The sequence below is a fragment of the Strix aluco genome, chromosome 2 (assembly GCF_031877795.1).
Source record: "Strix aluco isolate bStrAlu1 chromosome 2, bStrAlu1.hap1, whole genome shotgun sequence".
In the NCBI taxonomy this organism is placed as follows: Eukaryota; Metazoa; Chordata; class Aves; order Strigiformes; family Strigidae; genus Strix; species Strix aluco.
The window spans coordinates 60,613,250-60,636,775 of NC_133932.1; the positions used below are offsets into that span (position 1 = coordinate 60,613,250).

Genomic DNA, 23,526 nt, shown 5'->3' on the forward strand with positions numbered 1-23,526 from the left:
TCTCTATACAGTACTGTCAGTTCAGGGTAACTTTGACTTTTCTGGTGTTTGGACAAGCTTGTCAGATTGCCTGAGCAGACAGTTCCTCGATGGATAATCACTTCAGAGCTCCAATCTATCACATGTATTTGCTGTGAAGTCCACCCAATAGCATCAAAACTTTATCCCAGGACAGCATGGCTGCCCACTGCTTGCTTTCTTCATGTCCTGAAGGCTTGCATATGCAGTTACTTTGAGTCTCGAGGCAATTTTTGGACAGAAGAAGCATAAAAATCTGCTAATCCCTACTGACCCAGGCAGGCTTGGATGACTGGTCTAATAAAAAGTCATTATTTATGCAGTTGATCTGTGTGGAGGCCAGGCTTCACCTTTCTTCCACTGCTTCCTGTAATGGTGAGTGGCCCAAGTTAGTCAAGGGAAGCCTTCTCACAGAATCACAGAATTGTCTAGGTTGGAAAAGACCTTGAAGATCATCCAGTCCAACCATCAACCCAACATTAACAGTTCCCAACTACACCATATCCCTCAGCGCTAAGTCAACCTGACTCTTAAACGCCTCCAGGGATGGGGAGCCCACCACCTCCCTGGGCAGCCCATTCCAACACCTAACAACCTGTTCTGTAAAGAAATGCTTCCTAATATCCAGTCTGAACCTTCCCTGGCGCAACTTGAGGCCATTCCCTCTTGTCCTATCGCTTATTACTTGGTGAAAGAGACTCATCCCCAGCTCTCTGCAACCTCCTTTCAGGTAGTTGTAGAGGGCGATGAGGTCTCCCCTCAGCCTCCTCTTCTCCAGACTAAACAACCCCAGTTCCCTCAGCCGCTCCTCGTACAACATGTGCTCCAGACCCTTCACCAGCTTCGTTGCCCTTCTTTGGACACGCTCGAGTAATTCAATGTCCTTTTTGTAGTGAGGGGCCCAAAACTGAACACAGTAATCGAGGTGTGGCCTCACCACAGTACATGTGTAAGATCCCTTCCCTGTCCCTGCTGGCCACGCTATTTCTGATGCAAGCCAAGATACCGTTGGCCTTCTTGGCCGCCTGGGTACACTGCTGGCTCATGTTCAGCCGGCTGTCAATCAACATCCCCAGGTCCCTCTCTGATTGGCAGCTCAAAGGGATGAAAGGAGCAAGAGATTCCCAGCAGCCTTGTTGCCACTAATCTTAGTCTGACAGAGCACGAAGGCTGTGGATAAAAGTGTCTGGTGCTGTAGCATGGGCGTGGGTGCTGCAGTCTCCCAGCTGTAAATTTACCTTCCCACCATGGGTTTTGGTAGAACCACTTTCTGTTTGGTCTCTCAGTGTAAGTGGATATTAGGCGTTTTTCCATTCAGTGCCTTACAGAGATGTTGATAGGGTTCACTCTACTAGAGCAGTAATAGAAACATGGTTTCTGAAGTTAACATACTGACTGCAGGTGACAGCCAAGCAAGATCTCATCTCTGGAGTCACTGAGACCTCAAGACTGCAGGGCACTGAAGTATGGCTGCTACGTATTCTACTGAAGTATGACTGGTAGATATTCTTCATTAAAAAAGGGAGTAGCTGCAATCATTTCTGTGTAGAAACTTCTGTGTCCTGACACTGTCTGGCTCAAATGACGACATCTGGATTCCCCCAAGCTTCATATAAACACTTTGGTTATAGAGACTCTTAACCAATAGAGATAAATTACACATTTCTAAAAGGCTGATTGGCAGAGCAGCTGACTACTGCCAGTGATTTTGTAATGGCTTTTACTACAGTATTTGTGTAGACATGCTCTTCCTAATGATTGGTTGCTGCTTTTTATTCTTTGCTGTTCAGGTGGAGTTTGTTTGTGGTTTGGTTTTGTTTTGGTTTGGTTTTTTTTGTGGAGGTTTGGTTTGGTTTTGAATTGTTGGTTTTGTTACTTATTTTGGGTTTTGGTTTTTGTTTGGGGGGGCAGGGCAGGTCATAGATTGATACTACTTGTTTAGGGTTATTAGAATTCTGGGATTTGGTGGCTGAGGGGTGCAGGGATTGTAGCTTGCATGTGTTTTCTTTAGGAGGGCAGGTTGTCACATAGGACATATACTTTTAGCATTTCATCAGATTTTTGCTGTTGCTGACAGTAGTGTTCTAAAATACTTTTCCTCACCAACTCAAGACATGGCTTGATATTTACTATCAAGGCTTTTGTTGTAAAAACAGTCCTAGATAACTTAATTCCTTGAAATTCAAAGAAAATTCAAGAAAAAGGTAAATTATTTGAAGGTGAACAAAACCTGACTTCAAGACTAAGTTATTGTCTGCAAGTAAATTACTTAAGACATTTGGTAGTTATTTCCTGAAGTTTCTCTCTCTGAACCCCAAAAGCAATTGGAAAGAATTGGTAGATGTGTGCCTAAGGAAATGGTCTTTCTAAAAACAAACAAACAAAACCACGCTTTCCTGTTCTGCAGTGTCTTATTTCTCTAACTTAATCTCTAGAGGCCCATGGAATTCTAGCTCTGCACATACTAGATTTAAGGCAAGGGCCCATTTAGGTTTAACATAGTAAAATATAGGAAGGGGAAAGAATGGGAGAACCAGGGATGAGAAAAAATCTTTACAGAATAGATCAGTAATACCAAGTTCATAGGGTTAGTCTAAACAAGAGTTGAAAGTTCTATTTATTTTGAGTAAATGTGTTCTGTTACAATCCACTGTAGAGGAAAATATACTTGTTATTTAATGTTAGATATGTTAGGTCATAATTGTACTGTCTTCAGATGTGTAGCTACCTGAATTTTCTCATTTAATGAGGGCTTTGTGTTTTTCAGATTTGCTTTGGTGGTCATATGTGATGTGCTGGTCTATCATTTTAGCTGGCTAATAGTTCCTGTCTCTGTTTTCATATTCTCAGACCTGTGTGTTTTCCTTTGAGGTTTTACAGCTTCTCTTCTTCAGTGATAAAACTGTTATCTTTGAGACTAGTGTCAGTGCCATTGTTATGCATCAGTTAGCAAAAGGAATGGTTTGCAGCTCTTGTTCCATATAGAGAGACTTTTTTTTTAGCTTCTTTTCAGTTGGTGGAAAAAAAGCAGCTGTTTGTGTTAAGGTGTGAAACTCAATGTGGGGTTTGTTGATTTGTTAGGTAGCTTCCAGCACAGTACTTGTGTTTTGTCTGAAATCTGTGCTGTGTTGAAGATTGACGTTTACAAGTAGTATCAAAGTCAAGTTATTTGGTTTGTCCATAAGAAAACCATGCAATCTTTCCAAGCTGTTCTCATTTTGCATACAGTTCAAATGCACTTTAAGCAGTATTGACATTAAATTATTATATAGCCAAGTGTGATTTAAATTTCTCTCAAGAAATAGTAATTTCAGATTTTCAAATTGGGGAAGCAAAAAGCAATTTAAACATGTAGAAATATGTAAAAACTTGTACATACTTTTTATTTATTTCACACCTCGGTAGTATACAGAATGTTTGGAGATAGAGGAAGAAACCCCTGCCTTTCATGCCAATCTGCTTACAGCAGCAGGCACCTTTGTAATACGCAGTTAAAAAGTCTCATTCTAATTCCTTTATGCATTTATAGATGCTATTATGTAATAACAAATACAAAATTGGAAATTGAGTGTACTGTCTATCAACTTTGGAGAATGTAGTGTTGCCTTGACTGAAAAAGAAACTTCATGTGATAGGCTTTCTGGTGTGGAAAAATTTTAAGCATGTTAAATATCTATCATGTTTTCTTTCTTCTTTAGTGTCAAAGCAGGAATTGAGAAAAAACACTAGTAGTTTTTTTCCTGAGATTCTTATATTTTCCAGTTTCTTTCTAGCTGAGACTATTCAGTTTTTCATAATGAAACTACTCTGGCTTTCTGAACACCACCAACAAATGTTTTTCAGTCTTTCCTTAACCCAGATAGTTTGGTCATGCTTTTCTGTGCTTTGACGTATTACTTGTTTTACGTTACGCATACAGAGAGCTTCACTTAACTATTATGATGGAATTTGGTTTGAGGCTGAATTTTACAGTATTCCAAAGGAAATGCTAATCCACTTGACCATCAGCTGAATATTGAAGAAATTAGTACTTCTGAAAACACTTACATGATGGAAATAATGTGTAGTGCTTGTTGAAGAATAAGCTAGTTTGAGTAGCATAAAATGAAGGAAAGAATGTAAAATGAAGAAATGTTGTTGTCACCCTTTGTTTATGCTACCAATGGTTTCCAAAGCCACCAGCACTATATTTGTGTGTGTATGTATGCATTAAGTTCTCTTAGAAAGTAATTACAAAACATTAGGGAGATCTGAAAATATTTTAAATGCTGGACTGTAATAGTAGTTGGACATTATTAATATGATTGATACCCAAAATCCCTTTTCTTCTGTAGGTGTTTTGAGACAGAAGCATGGTAAGAGGGATGCTTTGGTCATGTTATGGAAGTCAAGGTGGGACTGAGACTAGTGAATGAGTAGTTAGTTATTCCATTCCTCTAAAAGGTTTCCTGTGGTAACTTGTAAAAAGGTGACTGCCACTCTGAAAACTTGCTGGCTCTTGGGCTAAACTGCTTATACCAACTGTACTTATGCACCCGTGCTCTGAGCCTCTTGCAGTAATCAGGGTATGTATTATACTAGGGAAGGAAGCACAACAGAAAATTCCATTCTTACTGTAGCTGTAAGACAAGAAGTAGTCTCTCTGTTAGTGCATATCTTCATGAAGAACTTTCTAGAAAATAGTAAGTGTAGAATTTTAATTGCATCTTGATTTATTGATCATCTTGGGGAGATGATCCCCAGAGCTGAGACAGTTTAGTTTGAGGAGGAGAAGGCTAAGGGGAGACCTCATCACTCTCTACAGCTACCTGAAAGGACATTGTAGAGAGGTTGGTGCTGGTCTCTTCTCACAGGTAATTAGCAATAGAACAAGAGGGAATGGCTTTAAACTGCAACAGGGGAGGTTTAGACTGGACGTTAGGAAAAAATTTTTCACAGAAAGAGTGGTCAGAGAGTGGAATAGGCTGCCCAGGGAGGTGGTGGAGTCACATCCCTGGATGTGTTTAAGGGTCGTTTAGATGAGATGTTGGGGGATATGGTGTAGGGGAGAACTTTGTAGAGTAGGGCTGATAGTTGGACTCAATGATCCCAAGGGTCTTTTCCAACCTGAATGATTCTGTGATTATGAAATAAGTACTTTATCTGTCCAACATAGAAAGACCGCTGCGCTTCAACAGAATTTCAGGTCCTGAACAGTCTGTCTCTTTCAAATCTTCTCTAACAAAACACATACTTGAATTCAAGAGGTACAATAAATGACTGAACTGGACAATCTATTCATATGAGGGTCCTTTGACACTTTAGCTAGAAACTAGTGAATAAGGATGTGTCTGCAGTTACAGGACAAGATCAAAAATGGTAATGCTGTTTTGGAAAGTATACCCTTGGGTTTTATAGATAAGGCTAAAGAAGTTTTTACTTTAACACTGAAAGTTTGTGTCATAATTGATATTTTTACTGTATTAACGTAACAAATATCTCTTGTAGTACTTCAATTCTTTGTCCAATGTGTTGCATATAAAAATGTTTTCTGTTTTGAAGTAGCAGCCTTAAGTTATTCTTCAAGTTAGTATTTGATTGATCATGCCCTACCAAAAAGAACTATATAATCAATGATTTCTGAAGGGAATTACTATAACATAATACTGTTTATAAGATTTTTTTTTTTTAGAAATTCTTTTTCTAACCTCTAAAAATTTGCTGTGTGTATATATATATATAGGTTTCCTCCATTTTTTGATGACAATCCATTTGGAATATATCAGAAGATTCTTGCTGGCAAAATAGATTTCCCGAGGCATTTGGATTTATATGTAAAGTAAGTCTGTGACTACCACTGTCTTTTATATTCTAAACACCTCCTGAGCACTCTTTCTAGAGCATCTTCATAGAAGACCAGATACCAGGTTTTCTAAAACACCATGTTGAAAACATATTTTAGATTACGTTTATTCTTGCAGTCCAAGTAAAATGATGTGTTTGGTAGAGTTCAAGCTGGAGGTATGGTTCTAAGATAGTATCTGCCTCTTTTCTGCATATTTTGGAATATTAAATGCTTTTCCACTTTGTACGAAGCTCATTGGTACCAGGTTGGTGCCTGAAAGAAAGAAAAGAGGAAAAATATCAGGAGATAATTAAATATGAGCAAAAATTAGGAGAGCAGGAAGCAAACACCAGACTGTCCCTTTGTATGCATACATACCAGTTAAATCACTCTCAGCGTAACTACTTGAATTAACTTCTGATATTTCAGAAGTTCCAGTGTAAAATCGAATTCCACTTCTGATCGTAGGGCCCCAGTTCAATATGCAGTCTTATATATGCATGTGTGGGTTTTATTTGTAGTATTTTGAAATTGTTACAGGTATATTGCAGATGAAATGCCTTTTTCCCTATTTAAAAATTCAATAATTGAAATAATTGTTAGTAAACTTTAGAACAGAGGAAGTGCAATTTTTAAATGTGTAGCTTCTCCTCAGAAGCAGAGATGATTGAGTGAGTGAGGACAGGAAATTATTCTTACATTCCCAGGTTAATCATTCAAGGTGTTTTGAAAACATGACCTTAGAGATGGTATTTGCTTACTGTCACCATTAGGTAAATAGATAAAATGTTCTACAGCAAATCTAATGAAATCTGTCCAATTTTCTCTGAACTGTTAAGAATTCTTTTGCAAAAATAATAATTTGAAGGGGATTTTTTTAAGCCTTCACTGAATCGTCAGGTGCTCTGATTCAAGCATGTCCACATCACCTTAGGCTGATGAGTGTCTCGTATTTGTGTCTGTTTTTAACAGAGTTTTCCCTTACTATCTTGATGCTGTTTCCAATTTAGTGTAGTCTCATTGTCTGATATACCGAACTGACACTGTCTTAGAAAACTGAGTATCTCACATAGTATTGTATTCACTAAAATGTAAGAGTATGACAAGAAGATGAGCAATTCAAATTAGGTTATTATCACTAGCAGCCTGTCTAATATGGTGAAAGCATTTAAAAGTAGAGAAGAGAGACTGTTAGCTTCTGTTTGTGCTTGACATTCACAGACCAACACTGATTTCTGTGCAGGTTTTGCTCTTCAGTCTGGACATGACTGCCCATGAATTGTAGGATACCTTAATCAACATAGTTATTGATACACCGCTTTCCCAGATGTTCTTTCACTGTGTGCTTGTCAGCTTAATTCCATTACACTCCTGCCTTTAAGGGCTCTCATGAGATTCTAGCTTGGGCTTTCCTCCTTTCACACCTTGGTTTTGGGTGATCTCATTCATTTGCATGGCTTCACCTACTTTCTGCAGTGAGTCATTAGCATAATATATCTCACTTGTTCTGTCAACCCCTCTTCTTTTTTTAAACCACAGTATGCACAACTGCATAGTTTTTGACATCTCTAACCATTAGCTTAAAGCAAGTGCCAAGATTATTTTGACCTAAGAAGACAGTCTGCTTCATACCTTACTTGTATCCCATTTGCTTTCTCTCTCTTCTTCCTATAAGTCTGTACCTCAGTAAGGATGAAGACTATCTTGGGTCCTGTCACATCCAGGCAGTGTCTGAAATATTAGTGCTATACAGTGTTTATAACAATTGAACTTTAGCTCTGCTCTTAGGCAACAAAACTGTTTTCCTTTTTGAACTCTGAGAAGTCTTTCTTACCTAGATGCACTACATAAATTTACTGGTTGACATTTTTCTACCCACCTACCCCCTATCACCCTCCTGCACTTTTACCTTTTGAATTTGTACCACTTTTGCTTTCCCTCCTGCTGCATGATGTTCACTGCCTCTTGCTGTGCTGTGTAACTGCTGTGTGTCTTGTATAAGTGCTGTTCCTTCTGCCCTGAGCTAGCATCTCTTCACACTGCTCTCTACTGTGTCCCTATTGTTAGCCATCTTGCAATTTGATCAGATGTTTTCTCCAAGTCCTTTGTCCTGTATACATGAAGTCCTTGACATATTTGACCATTAGTTCGGATCTCTTCTGAAGAGCAGCTTCTGCCGTGGTGATGATGCTAATAAATTAACCAACTAGAAATTCCCAAATAAGACTGTCGACAGAGTTTTGTGTTACTTCATTTCTGATAAAACATAAGTATTAATTATGCTCCACCTATTTCTTTGGCCACTAATACATTTATAAATTTGGGGTTTTTTTGGGTTTTGTTTTTGGTTTGGTTTTTTTTTGTTTGTTTGTTTTTGTAAGCTTTTCTTTGCAAAGACAGTTTTGGAAAATACCAAACAAAATATCAGTGCTACAGCAGTTTAATGATTACTGGCCTGGAAAGACCTTGATGTAGAATTTCATTCCCCAAATACATACAGCAACATATCTGTTGGATTGACTTTAACATGATCATTTCTAAATTATTCTTTAGAAACTATGTAATAAAGAAACACTAAACTATCTATTACTTGTTCCTATTTAATGGATATTTGTTTCTACAGAATGCAGCAAATGGCTTCATCTGTAGTCACATTATCACTGAGCAAGCTTATCCCTTAACTTTCTTTTCTAAGATGAATTTTTGAAGCAAGTCAAGAATGATCCATTGAATGTTTTCTGGTTATATAAGAATAGGAAACTCCATGATTTATCTTTGGCCATATAGCCTGTGAATTTAGTCTGTGTTTCTGGATTTCTTTTCAGTCCTACTTCTATTTTAAAGTCTGGTTATAGTTGTTCTTGTAGCCTTCTCTGTAAGGAGTAGTCTTTTCAATGAAGAACGAGAAGCAGGTATATCTGCAAAGGTGACTGTAAAAGGTGTCAGTCACATGACTGAATCTAATCCAAACATTGATGGGCTGGAATGATCATGAACATTTTAAAAATTGCTTTCTACCTTGACTTTTTTATTCTCCTTTTTATCTAGCAATTGAATATTTTTCCAGTTGAATTTTAGAACTATATTCCTGCCAAATGCAGCAGCTTTTCAAACAGTCTAGCACATTCACTCTCAGTTCATATATTCTTTGTGCATACGCTTTTGTGATTTCAAGGATAGATGACAGAATACTGTTTTTGTTTTGTGATAGGAGGTGTTATAGTTAGGGATGAAGAGAGGCAGGTGTGTCACACGTTTGCATTCTTTTCTGTAAATAAAGCTGTCAGGTTTTTTTAAACCTTCTGCAAATTTTAAAATTGGAATTAGCCATACTCTGTAGATCCCCAGCATTTTATGAAGTACTGTATCTCTCAGGTCTATTTGAAGCTGTAGAAAAAAGAAAGATGCTAAACTTCTGTTCTTTCCTGTCATTGGTACTTTATGCAATGAGACCAGAATGTGCTATTCTAAAATAAATAGCAAAATAATCTTTGAGATAAAAAGTAACTGCTTATAGTAAAGTGTGAAGTCAGATTTTTCTCTCAACTCGTAAGTAATCAAGCTAACTCAAGAAATTGTGATAGTCACTTTGATTTATGTTAGAGTTTTCAGGTGCTTAATATTTAAAATGCTTTGCTATTAAAATGGAAGTACTTTATGTCTCTGAACTTAGGTTCATCTTTTCAAGTGTTGATTTAGCCTTATGTAAAACCGTTCAATGAACTAGAATCTCAGGGGAGACTTCATTTTCAATGAAATCAAAGCTTATAGATGTTACTAGTTTTAAGCAGATGACTAGGTCTTCCATAGTTTCTCTGAATATTTAGCTGCCACAGAATTTAAATGTCTGTGTATAAAGTTGAGGGTGCAGCTTTATCTGTATTTTTTATATATATTAGAGTTGTATTCTGCAAAATAGGTTTGAGATCCATTTTGAGATTTTTGAATGCCCAGGAAAATAGAAAAATACAAAGATATGCTACTACTTGGGGAGGAGAGAAAGAGAAGGTGTTTCTTCTTTGTTTCTTGAGAGAGTCTAAAAGGAACTTGCAAGAATTCTGCAAGTCCATTTTTGAGCAGGTTATTCCTTTTTGTCATTCACACTTAAGTGTATAAAATATGAAGGAAATGAATGGGTAAATTATATACAATATTAGCTAGTCAAAGGGAAGTATGCTGAAATTCTGTAACACTTGTATGACAGTCAAATATAAATTTACTTTTGTTTAACAGAGATTATGTTTTCTTTACTGCAGAGACCTTATTAAGAAGCTGCTTGTGGTTGATAGGACAAGACGATTAGGAAATATGAAGGTCAGTATAAAATGTTAGCTGTAGTGCAGAGCACAGCACAAGGTTGAAAGAGTTCTGTAGGAGAGATATAGAACAGCTCTTCTGTGGCTTTTGTTTTCATAAGCATGAAAGTGAGATACATTTTTCCCATACGTTATTTCAGTTGTACAGTCCTAAATGCAGTGTTTAAGTGTGTATTTCTGGATATCATACTTCTGTTTGTCTGGATTAATACTATCCTTCATGATAGTTTCCCTCCCTCCTCCACCTACCCCCCCCCCCCACCCCCCCCACCCCCCAAAAAATAACCAAAACAAACCCTGCCTGTTTACTGATTAATTTGAAGACTTACATCAGACCAGAAACATAGTACTGAGTCCTGTAGGACATGGCACCAGCTGATTTGGTTCTTTCTTTGGAGTTGTTTAATCCCAGAAGGAGCACTAATCAAATTTGAAACTTAAAAATTGTTTTAAAGAATATAAGCGTTGTTGTACCATGATGGTTGGTCATTGTGCTGATAGTTTGGTGGTGGGGCTGATTAAGCACAGTCAAATAGTTTTTTACCAAGAAGAATTATTCATCCTATTCTGAACAGACCTCTGAAGACAATAGTTTACTAGTCAAAAATATGCTCACATGTCTCGTGTAGCATTCCAGCCTACCCCAGAAACCTCTGTACCTGTGATATGTCAACAAGGAACACCAAGCAATCCTGTGAATTCTGTGAGATGTCCTGATGTGTATGTCTTGATGTCTAGTTGTAATGCCAAGAAGATAACAGCTGTATTACAAGCTTATTTGATTCTGCAGCTGTGCAGTAGCTATGGTTGGTAGTGCAGTGAGAAGTTAGCTGCATGTGAACTAACTCAGGTACTTTAACAGGCTAACCAAAGCACCATACAAAACTCAGTGTAGTTTAATTTACCCTTTGGCAGAATAAATTAATCCTTTATTAATTGACTTGTTATTGTTTTTACAGTGTTGTAGGTACCTAAATTAGCTTGTGTAATCTTTTAGTTCTTTAGAGTCAGCTAAAGTTCCCATTTCCCTGGGCGGGGGAGGTTAGAGGTTTGCTTTTTTGGACATGGGTGAAGAAGGTAAAAGATGCACAGTCATCCAGGTTCCTTGAACATATTGATATAACTATAGATGCTAGAACCTGCTGTCTAAAGTTCCTTTCTAGAGCCTTTTATGGCACAAACTTAGACTGGTAAGAAAAGCTAGGAAATAAATGTTTTCCTTATCCTTCAGAAGTCTTTGCAGTGTTTATCAGGGGGTCAGCAGGAGCATTAAAACCAAACTTTCATAAGCTGAAAATTCAGAGAGTTATTGACCAGTGAAAACTATATATTTTGACAGTTTTGAAGACAAACAAAACCAAAAGCAAACCTTCAAGCATGGGTTCTGGGAAATGTCTGGCATTTGTGGGATTTTTTTAGTACGTGGTTGTTTTGGTTTGTTTTGGGGTTTTTCTCTACAATTGTATAAAATGTCAAAATCAAAAATACTTCTAATTAGAAGTGGGATTTGGAGTGGGGCAGTAGGTCAGTCCTAAGTCTGATCCTTTTCCATAATGACAGTTGGTTTAAAAAGATTTAAATCCCACTGGGCATTTTCTGGTGAAGCATTCAATCAGGTCTGCTTTTGAGGGAGATAGGTGATAAATTACTCTCTGTTGCCTCTGAATATGAGCATGGATAGTCCCACTCCATATAAATCTGAAAAAAAAAAAAATGGGTGGTATGCTTCGTTCCATGGAGCTGCATGAGCTTGAGTGCTGTGCATTAAAACAGTGCTGTGATCAGGCCTGAGACAGAGAAACAGCTGGTTTTCCCCACTGCCTAATGCCTTGAGAATGAGTCTGTGTTTGAACCAAGCTTCAGCCTAGCAAAAAAAAAAAAAAAAAAAAAGACATTTTCATTCTTTATGCACATAATCAAAGCAGTCAGCCCGGAGAGAGTAATCATTACAAGACAAATACGCCTTTAACCGTATATCGAAAATGAAAACAAATGTTTTCATATATATACTTTTGTCACAGTACTGAGAACCTCATCGGCACTAAACGTCTGTAATATTTGACAGACCTATGTGCTTCCCAGACAATGATTTTTATTTAAGACACCATCAACCCTCAGTTATTTTTTTTATTAGTATGAGAATTAGAAAGTATATCTGAATAAGAGGCATTCTCTAAAATGTTGGAGAAACCAGAAGTGAAGAGGTTGGAATGGTTTTGTGGGTATTTTAAAGCCTATTCTTCATCTCCCTTGTGTTGGAAGAATGCTGCTAAAAAAAAATAAATATTTGGATCTTATTGCTGTAACTCAGGATCTGCTAGGAAAATAACACTACTAATTTCCCCTATAGAATCTTAATGATTATCACCTGAGGAAAAAAAAAGGTTTAGACAAACCATTAGTCTGCCTTGATACCACAGTTCTTACGATGAAATGCATGGTTTGGCATACATATAAGCTACTAAATATTTATTTTGATTTTTTTCTTTAAAGAATGGAGCAGATGATGTGAAGAGACATCGATGGTTCAGGTCTATAGACTGGGACGCTGTACCTCAAAGGAGACTAAAGGTATATTCTGCAAAATACTGTATAGGACATCGCAACAAGAAATCATTCATTTAAGCTGGTCTGTTGACGTTTTGTTGCCTGTTGTGTCTGTCTGTTCATATGTGTGTATAAGCACATGTGTATATGCACATGTCAATAATTACATGCATTTTTGACCTTTTACGCTGCAGAATTAATTAAATGAATGCCTACTTGCATTTTTGTCTGCATATGAAATATTTTTGTAAAAATCCCTGATTTGTTTTGCTGAATTTGATTAGTTAATATTTAGTTTCAAGTTTTAGGGTTTTGTAAGCAACTACTTGTTGTAGATGATTTTTTGTTTGGGGACTGAGGTGGGATTGGTGGTTTGTTGTTTGATTTTTTTTCTTTTTCCTTGCTTTTATGTCTGTGGAAGTATTTTACTCTGGGTTTTAAATGTTTGGGCCAAGTTCAATTCAGGTAAATACTTTAATAAAATGTAAAGCATATGGGAGTAGGAAGAATAGGGAAGGTGAGAGAGAAGGATTTATGAATGTAATTCTAACATACTTTTTAATAGCACTGAATTCTAGTATTATACGATGGCAGATGTTTGCAAAAGCTATCAACACTGCAAAATGCTTTTTAAAGTCCTTTAGTAGTAAAACAGCCTTTTTCCTTTCCTTCCTCAAAGTTCTAACTAGTACGATTTTTTACAGCAGTGGTTTTCAGTAACAGAGGTTGCCATGTACAGTCAGTCAAGTAGCGATTAAATGTTTGGTTTCCTTTCCTTTGCATTAATTTCTTACAATGAATTTCTGGGTAGGTATCTTAAATTGAGTTCTTGCAAAATAGCTAAGAGATGAAAATGTTCTTGATGTATTCTTGTAGACAACATCTTAATACAAAGGTGTAGGTAACTTTTTTCTTTAAAATAAAATGGCATTGTTTTGAATGTGTGGGTTTGGGGTTGTTTTAATCACTACTACACCCAGTTCATATTTTATGTAGATCTATTGTAATGAAGTCACTTTTTTCAAATGATTTACTGTAAATTCTGGTCACACAAATCTGCAGAGAACACAAACTGGTTGATAATATGTTCTGTAAGTATTTAAACTCTGAAGTTTATGACAACCTACTGTATTACCAAATAAATAAAACCCATAGTATTAAAAACTGGATGTTAGAGATACAAATCAAAAGTCTCAGGTCTAAACATCCTTTGTGTTTCATTTTCGTTTTAAAAAGATAGTCACCATGGCATTCAGATTATTATGAATCCAAAACTTGTTTCTTAATCTTCGGGATTAAGTGGGATGGTTACATTAAGCTCTTAGAAGATGAAATGCTGCTTAATTATTCTTCAGAGCAGGGATGTGAATTGGGTCAGAAATTTACTTCATTATTTCTGGAGGCAACTATATCCTTCAGAATTAGTTTTCATAATCTCATTCTATTTCATACTGATGAAGAGATTGAAAATATGAAATAATAGATATAGTGCTCTATTTTCCCTGTAAAAAGTGTGAATTGACCTGTTGTACAAATGAAGCATTGATTCATCGTCCTGACAAGATTTAAATTACAGTATTATATAAATAATAGTAATAGCTGAGAGAAAATAATTTGTTAATCTATAATAGAGGATTTTCCTTTCTTTTTTTTATTTTTCTCTTTCTGTGTGTCACTTCACAAAACTGTCTTTCCTGCCAAAATGCTTACAGGGAAGTAGGGCTACCAGGTGTTATCCACAGGGGAGCAGAAAGTCATTTTGGGCAGAGCAGATTCTGCGTGTTTGCTTAAGCATCTGGGCAGTATGCTGTGACTGCCACATGCTTTTGGTTGAAGCTTAGAAGCTTAGGACCCTTTCTTTCCCATTGAAAACCTGCTGATGGTGTTGTTTCAAACTGAGAAGCCCAAAAGATCAGATAAGATCTCAGACCTAGCAGAAGCCAGACTTCTATGTGTTTGAGGAGATGCAGAATAACTTTTTGCTGTACTTTATAGTTCTGCCTGACGTATGACCTTTACTAACCAGTTTGGTGATTGTCTGTAAGATTTTCTCATTCTAAAGTGTTTTGTTGGGTTCACGACAATAGTTAAGCTCTCTGTTATTGAGAAGGGAATAGAGATGAATGTTTCTTGACAGAAGAAAAGGGTTTTGCCCTATGTTAACCTCTGCAACTAATAAAATATTCCAGAAAGGAGCTTTATCTTGGAGCCTGTGACCAGAAGGGCAGAGTAGTCTCAATGCTAGATACAAGACAAGGAAAAACTACAGGTACTGTGAAGCTGGTGGGCAATACTAGAAATTCAAAGGATCCTCTGAGGAAAGAAATAGAAAACAAATATTTTTCTTGGCACCTCCAAGTTTCCTTAAAAAGATCCATCTGAATTCAGATGCTTTTACCGACATCCTTGTGAAATGAGTTTTTTACAGTGCAGCTATTTCTTTACCTGCTTGAACTTATTGCTAGCCTAGGAAAAAGCATAGTACGTAGTGCATACACAGGTTAGTCAATTCAGCCTCCTTAAAAGCAATCAATCTTTTGGAAAGCAATGAAGAGGAGGCTTTTTTCTTCCATTAGAAAGTAGTTACCCACACTGCTATCAAGACTCGTTCTTAGCTGAAAGGAACCTAATGCGATTACACTCCTTTTTGAACATAGGCCACAGAAGAGGGGAGGAGTGAGGAAGGAGAGTGGCAGATTATGCTGTAATAGCACATGCCTGGAAGCGCAGTTGTAATAATCTTTTGCAGTAGTTACCTTCAGTCTTCAAAGCAGCTAGAACTTGTGCTAAATAAAATAGTATCTGTATTATGTGTCTTTTAATCACAATATTTAACCACGATATAGAAAAAGCATTAGAACATGTCTGTCACTGCAAGCTTCTCTCTCTCATGCCATTCATTATTAGTGAAAAAGGTAAACTTTCATAAATACGTACCCACTTTGTTTAATCTTTGTTTAATTCTTTTACAGAATTTCTGCTCCAATGAGAGGAGTTCATTGAGGAAACTGTACTAACATTTTTGGTGTATTTGTTCTGACTAGCCTCCCATAGTACCGAAAGTATCCAATGAGGGGGATACTTCCAATTTTGAAGCTTATCCTGAAGATGACTGGAACAAGATGCCTCCAGTACCCCCTAAAGATCTAGAAATTTTCAAGAACTTCTGAATGCAAAATCTACACTGGATGAGGTATGTCCAAATGTTAGGAGTCCTCTTCAAAATATTGCAGGTCTGAGTGAGAGCTGTATGCAGAAATTACATCTTCTGATTCATAACAGTGACTAATACTTCCTTAGAGCTTGTAAAACCAACATGAATCACAGTAATAGATAGTACAAAGTAAACTGCTGAAATAAAATATTGTAAAGCAGGCTTATGGAATGACAAAGTTAATTTATCTCACAGGTTTTGGTGTTCTACAATGATGAGGAGTTATTTGCCTACAGATATTTAAGTCCTTCTGTCCTTAAAACTTTTAAAAGAGTGTGTCAAAAGCAAATATCTAGATTGATTTCACAGATGTGATTGTTCTTGATTGCAAGATTTTTATATTAATAATGAAGACTTTAGAGGAATAAGATTGTCAGATTAATTCTGTACCCTGGATTCTCTTACAACTGTCATAGGTTGATACTTGTCGTTCAATTCATATGCTCCACATTGTATTTTGCATTCCTTTTTCATTATTTTTTTGTCTTAGAAACTGGAAGGAAATTGAAGCGCTAAGAACAAGTCTGAAGAAAACGGAGTTCATGTGTAAATGAAGACTTCTTTTGTGGATAAGAATGATACTGCATTCAGATATGCATATTAGTATATAAGAAATATCTGAAGAGTTGGAGGCAGGCAAGAATAATTGTTTGCTGTAAACATCTGACATTAGTAAATTGTAATATTGATAGTCTACTCTGAAGTAGACTCACTGAAATAGTATATTTTAGGAATTTTTTTTAACTTATGGTTTAGTTAAGTTTCCTGCTATTCCCAGATCCTTTTTGCATAGTTAACTCATAGACTTAATTTTATAAGTTTATACTAAACTTGTGTAATTAAAAGCACAAATTAGTATATATGTATATAATGAATACAATACAATTAAAGCACAGGAACTGTGCAAAGATGTAAATTTTTGTACTTTGCAGAGTCTATGATTTTTATTTTTCAAATAATGTTTTTCAAGAAGTTCTCTAGGAATAAAAATCTTAAAAGGATAAATGAGTTTTTCATCATCTTATATACATTTTATAATTCTTTGTAAAAAATAAAAATAATTAAGTTTTAAAAAAGATTTGTACCTAAAATTTCCAATGCCTCACTTGCAACCATAGTACTTGAAAGCAGAAAGACAAGGGCATGTTTTATTGTTAAGATGCATCTTAATGGCTAATTTATGACGTTCTGTTACAGTGATGTCTCTTTACAAACCAGGATATTGAGTGATTATACACTGTCTGAAATGAGACTCCTCATGTGAAGACTTTCTGTAAACATGCAATTCAGTGCATATGATAAAAGGGCTCTAACTGGCTCTTAACAGGAGTTGTTCTCTCTCAAGCTTGCTGTCTTCTCCAAATGTAAAGCACGAGCCATAACAGACTTTTTTCATTATTGAAATAGTTGTTGTTGAATGCTTGGCACTTCAGAATATCAGAGGGAAGACTGAGTTATAAATCAGAGCTGGATTTTTCTGCTCCTGCTCTTGGAAATGTCCTAAAGTCGCTGCTGCCAGGAATTCCGTATGTACAGAGTTCAAACCTTAGATGTAAGGAGTTTCATTCTGTACTAACATCTTTTTAGCAGCTTAAGTACACTGTATTTAGGAACTGTTTGCAATACTGCTTCATTTTAAGTAGCACCAAATATCAGTATGTGCATATGTATGTGTCTGTGTATATGAACACACAAAACCATGAAGGTAGGAACAAGTCAGGAACTTTCTTTAGGGTTTTTTCATGTTACATGATACTTGTGTTAGTATAGGGGATTGATTTTGAAGTGCTTCGATTTCAAAAAGTAATTACAATCTTTCGGATGTTGTGGTTTTAGATAACTTTTAGTGAAATTATGATATTTAGACCAAAAATATTTGAAAGCACATCAGCTCACTGGAGTCCTACTACTATGACTGATGGCTCTACATAAAACTGTTTAAGTAGATGATATAGACAGTTTCTCCCACAAACTGCTTTCCACATTCTTGATCTGAAATGCCATAAGAAGTGTAGGCCAAAGATTCATTTTCCTGAATGCTTATGAATTAGACACTCTAGTAATCACTAATGAAATTATCATGTTTATAATTTTATGACAGATCTGCAGCTGGAGTCTCCTCATGGAAAAATGACCTCCATTTGCTTTTGTTTAGCTCTAAACAGTACAGAAGAGCTGTTAAGAACTTGCAATATCCTAGGGTATTAGATTTATTTCTTCATAAAGCAAGTCTAACTTTTAAGAGATTGCATAACTCTCTGCAAAAATGCAAAATGTGTAACAAAATCGGAATACTTCAAAGTGGTAATTCTGGAATATCACAAAGTCATCTTGATGTTATGGAAGTGCCACAGGTTGATGGCCCCAGCTGCCTCTCAGTAAATACTGTGTAGGAATGTGTAATGAAATACAGAAAAATCCATAGAAAATGATAATTTTAACCTGGTAAAAATACTTTATTCTCTTGAAAAAATGAATTTGGTCCACTGTATTTGTATCTGTGGAATTAGTTATTCCAAATTAAACAGAAAAACTGAAGCACATAAAACACAGCTTACTTTGTCTAAGGGGAGGAAGCACAGTTCAGGTTTTTTTTTTTTTTTAACAAGTAAGCTTACAGTATTTTATGGAATCTGAGTACTACAAAACCAGTTTCTTATTTAAATATGTACATACTGCAACAAGCAAGTGTGCTAAATATAATACTGGGTTTTTTTTCAATTTTAAAAACTGCACTGTGTTTAAGTCTTCAAAGCTGAGGAAATGAAGTTGCTTTTGACTAATGTGCCACATTGATGGTTAGAAGTTTTGAGTGCTTGAACAGGAGATAGTGGATTTTTTTTTATAAATCTTATCCATTGCTGGCAGTGGATGCACTGACACTCACTATGATAGAGACTAAAGAAACAAATACAATCTTACTAATAATGCTAATCCATTGACTTTACATTATTTCCAGAGCCATGTGTACATATGCCTAACTACTGACCTCGTCAACATGCTTTCTAGTACAAAACTGCTTTCAAATTTTTTTAATTAAAATCCTTAACTAGAAAAAAAAAAAGCCAAAACATTTTTGAAGCATTAAGTGATCAGTTATTTTTCTCTACAGTCTTGAGCCTAATGAGCTGTTGTTACCTGCCTGTTTTATTTATTTGCACAAGTGAGTCTGGTTTATTTTAAGTCTTTGCTGGGACTTCATGGCCCACTAACGTAGTTTTGTCTGAGTGCTCATGCAGAAGTCCCTGGATCCACACTGCACTAAGGACTCTGGATTTATGAGGTTTTTTAAGCAGACTAGTACACTTTTTTTATTTTCTGTTCAAGTATGGTATTCTCTGAAGTTCAGTTTATTCTGGTCGATCCTGTTAACATGTGTTTTTGCATATAGACTGTTGCATAAGGACTGTTTTCTTGCAAGAGCCCATAGGCCTTTGGTATTCTGCTTCAGTGAACAAGAATGTTAAACATTAAAAAACAACCTTTATTTTTGAGTTTTATATATATATATATTTTTAATTGCCCAGTTTGAGGTTTTAAGTGATAAACGTGCATTGCAAACTCAATTGCCTTGTAACCAAATGATGTAAATGCTTCATGATTTCAATGGAGAACATGCTGTAGAGTTTCCTGTAAATTAGCTTATCAATGAATATGTGTGCTACTGAGCTTTAACTAATGTGATCTTCCACTGTAGACAGTCATTGTTAATGGATCAAATATAGGTACTAAACTATGTTTAAATGGACGAACAGGGATTTTGCAGTTTTGAAAGCAATTAAGATATGGCTGTTCCTCAGCCCATCTGCTTGCCATTCAGAAGAGTTGTGATGCAGTGCTTCCTATGCTATAGAATTATTTTTCAGCTTTCAATGACTGTAGCATGATTCCTTCTTGTACTGTACTGTGTACAGACTTTCCATGTTTTGCACTTTTCTATGGCAAACCTTGACTGCTTTATAAATACTCTGTTGTGTAGTAAGTAGTGATAGTGGTAGCAGGAATTTGTGTACTGCATAATCAGTTTGAACTGCTAGATTTGCGAGGTTAACTTGGACTAATATTGTATGTTGCTGGTTGCTTGTTGTAGCTCACATGCATAAGTACTGTTCAAAGTTACAAAGTCAGCCCTCATTGCACAATGAAAATCACTGTGATCTGTACATAAACCCTATTAAAATTTTATTGCTGTTTAATTTATGTAATATCTGTTAGATCTGGATTCATTTAATAAACCTTTATATCTTTTTGAATGTTTAAACCTAGTTTGCTTCCATTTATGCTGGGAGGAGGTAGAGGTTCGTCATCCCAAAAAAATGAAGAAGAGGACAGAAGTAGAAAAACAACTGTTTCTTCTTTTTAGGAGTTAAGTCTTTCCAGAGCAAGACACAGGGGGTGGAACATTATTTCAGTTGGCATGGAAGAAACTCCAGAAAGCATATTTTCAAATTCATTTCAGGTAGTGCACTGATAATGGAAAGTGTTAACTCAGACTTCTCATTAAACTTGGATTATATGACCCTAATTGCTTCAACATTTTCACAACTTAATGACCTGAACACTGTCTGGAACACTCATTTCAATCTTTTTCTTTAAGCATCAGAAAATATTCTTATGATGTCAGGCACACCTAACTAAACCTTTATTTCATCTTCCATCAAGAACTTCAGAAGTCCACTTTTAACAAAATTTGTTTAGTTATTGGTGTTAAATTACTCCTCCTGGGTCAATTGTATTCTATTTCTTACCCACTAGATAGCTTAATCTTGCAGAGATAATGACGTAGGCATAGAACCAATTGGATACAGTTTGGACTAGTTAAGGGTTGATTTTTTTTAACACAGAACTTTGTCCTTTCTTTCTGCCTGGCTTAATTCTAAATTTTGTGCATTGACGTTTTTCTCTAAACCACGATGTCATGTGCTTCAAGAAACTGCTGATGGAAAAGTGAAGGAACGCTGCAACGATCCCTGGCAAGCTTTTAGTCGTGTCTTTGACATGAATCAAAAGAACTGCTCAGTTAAAACATACCAAACTTTTGAATGTTAGCAAGTGTTCAGTTCAGTTTGTAAAGAATTTGGTTTGGCTTCTTGTTCTTACCCCAGCCTTTTGCCATGTGGTAGAGTTTTTGCTCATTTGTTCTAATGTGAGTACTGTATCTTTTTTGACTGCACGTGTAACTCCGTATCTTATCCAACAAAGACTATTTTAAATATGCTTTTTCACTCATGCAGGGCTGGTAAGTTTTGCTCGTGTATGACTTTCAGGACCATACATAGCATTACTCACTACTCCCAAATCTGCCTCACTTCCATGGTTCATTAGCCCTGTTAAAGCAGCATTTTACAAGAACCCACCCTTCTGTGACCTACTGTTAACCAGTAACAGTATGATGAGAAATGGTTGAAAGCAACTGGCACTGTTGCAACACTCAGTCTTGCCCAGTACTTTGTGAATTGGTGTATAATCCATATATCGAGCTCTTTCCTGTGCAAACTCCTGCTAGCTGCTACAAACTCAGTTTCAGAATTTAGGCAGATTTTCACAGGGAGAGTAAAAGACTCTTCTGCTGTCCTCAGTTTCCCTTCTGTCTTCCACTCCCCCTTTTCATCTACCCTTCAAAAAAATGCCATGCGTGAATGTATGTCAAGCTTCATATTTATCTCACTTTGAAGGACCAAGTCTTTTTTCTTTCAGCAGCTTTGTGAGAGTGTAGCCAAGTAGCTTAGCAAATATTTAAACTGAGCTTTTCAGTGGGAGCTTTCTTTAAGTCCACATTTCTTCAGAAGTTAAGCATTAGCTCAACTTTTGATTCAGGATAAAAAAATAAAAGGTTCTCAACTGTTCAGTGCTTCTGAAGTTCAGTGAACAAATGTCATAAATATGGAGTGTTTCAAATTGTGTGTAATATCTAGTACTTTCTCTGACATCATCTTAATTTTGCATTTAAAAAGAAATTTTAAGTTAATTAAGGACCCTCTTCTAATCAAGTTACTTCAAAAATATTTAACTGAAGCAGAGCTATTAAACTGTGTTATGTAAGCACGTATATAAATGCATTATCGAGGAACAGCGAAGTTTGTTCCAGATTAATACGTTCATGGTTTGAGCATATTCAGGTTTTGGATTTTTCTTACTGGTCTCTCTCAAAGCAGCGCCGCAGTCCTGTGCCATGACACTTGCCTTCTGCTGCCCGTCTGCCATCATCCACGTAGCAGCAATAAGTGAGCCCATTAACTCAACTGATCTATGAGAAATGTTTCCCTGCTGTGAACTGAACTTTGTATCAAAAGCGCCACTTCTGCTTAGTTGATCTGTAAGGGAATTTCCAATAACTGATTGTAGCTGAAGTCCTTCTATTCTCTCTGCAGGTATTTGCCCTTGGGGAGCAAGACTTGCAATATGCTGTAAAGTAACACAAACTTCAAACAGCATGTTTTGAACCAATTTAAAAATATTTACATAAAGCTCCTGTGACTCATGTAATCCCCAGCAAAATCTTGGTGATGCAAGAAGGAAAGTGATGGTGGATCACTTAAATAAGTGTTGTTAGGGACTATGTTCTTTAATTTCACTGTCTGGCTATTGAGAGTGTTTGGGGGTTTTTTGGGTTGTTTTTGTTTGGTTGGTTTTTTTATTTATTTCTAGGCAGGCCATGAGTACATGAGTGACTTTTACTCTTGAGTCAGACTTTCTTGTTGACCCTTGGTTTTGAGATAATGAATTTTTGGATTGTGAAACTTGTCTGTGAAGTCTGGAGACTGTAGATTCTGCCAGTAATTAACCATTTTAAATTTTATTTTTACAGCTAGTGATTATTTACATGCAAAATATGACGAGTTTGAAATTAATATGTTAATTTGTTTAAAATTTTAATATTTTAATACACTGACTTAGCAGTCAAATAAAGAAAACCTGTGCATTCAATTTAAGAACAAGATATTTGAAAATATCAAAGCTTTTGATGTAAAATATTTTAAGGTTGGAAATAGAGAAATATTGTCTGAATAAACAGGTATCAGGAAGGTGGGCTGATTTCAATTCTTCAGCTGGGGATTAAAATGAAGCTGTTGAATGAGTAATGAAAGGAGGAAGTTGACACCCATTCCTCTCTTCCACCCTGGTGTCAAAAGTCATGTAGTAGGAAAAAATGCAGCTGCAGCACTACTTAATTATCTTAGAGTGAAGCTGAGATATCTACCGGGCATTTCTCAAAACTGCAATCCAGGTCATGATGAATGCTCCATAACTTGTCCTCTGTTTTGTATTAGATAGATTTTACTAGGGTGCTTTCAGAAATTGATGAGACATGTTGAGAGTCACCTAATGAAAACAGATTGTTGGTTGTTGTAATTCATTGATATTCTAAATGCCTGTTGTATGACTTTGAAGTGTAAGTCTTTGATAGAATTGTAAAATCTCTGGTTTATGCCCAAAAGCACTGTTTACCTGGATGGAAAAGGAGCAGCTGAGTTATTAGTGTTAACTCTGTCTTTTCTTTTTAACATTCAAAATTACTAAGTATCTATGTGAAACATTAAATGACTTGGAGGTTCAACATGTGACGTCTCATTTTTTTAAGCAAACGAGGCATTGCAGCTTTAAAA

At 36.2% G+C, this 23,526-nt stretch overlaps 1 protein-coding gene across 1 annotated transcript in view; it reads left to right on the forward strand.

Annotated features, from left to right (window-relative positions):
- Window positions 1–20,180, forward strand: part of PRKX (protein kinase cAMP-dependent X-linked catalytic subunit) — a 61,849-nt gene extending 41,669 nt beyond the window's left edge. Inside the window, exons 5-9 of the mRNA XM_074814902.1 lie at window positions 5,741–5,836; window positions 10,099–10,156; window positions 12,652–12,729; window positions 15,750–15,898; window positions 16,410–20,180. Coding sequence (XP_074671003.1) covers window positions 5,741–5,836; window positions 10,099–10,156; window positions 12,652–12,729; window positions 15,750–15,875 — 358 coding nt within the window. The 3' untranslated portion in view covers window positions 15,876–15,898; window positions 16,410–20,180. The remainder of the gene's footprint in view (window positions 1–5,740; window positions 5,837–10,098; window positions 10,157–12,651; window positions 12,730–15,749; window positions 15,899–16,409) is intronic.
- The last annotated feature ends 3,346 nt before the right edge of the window (window positions 20,181–23,526 follow it).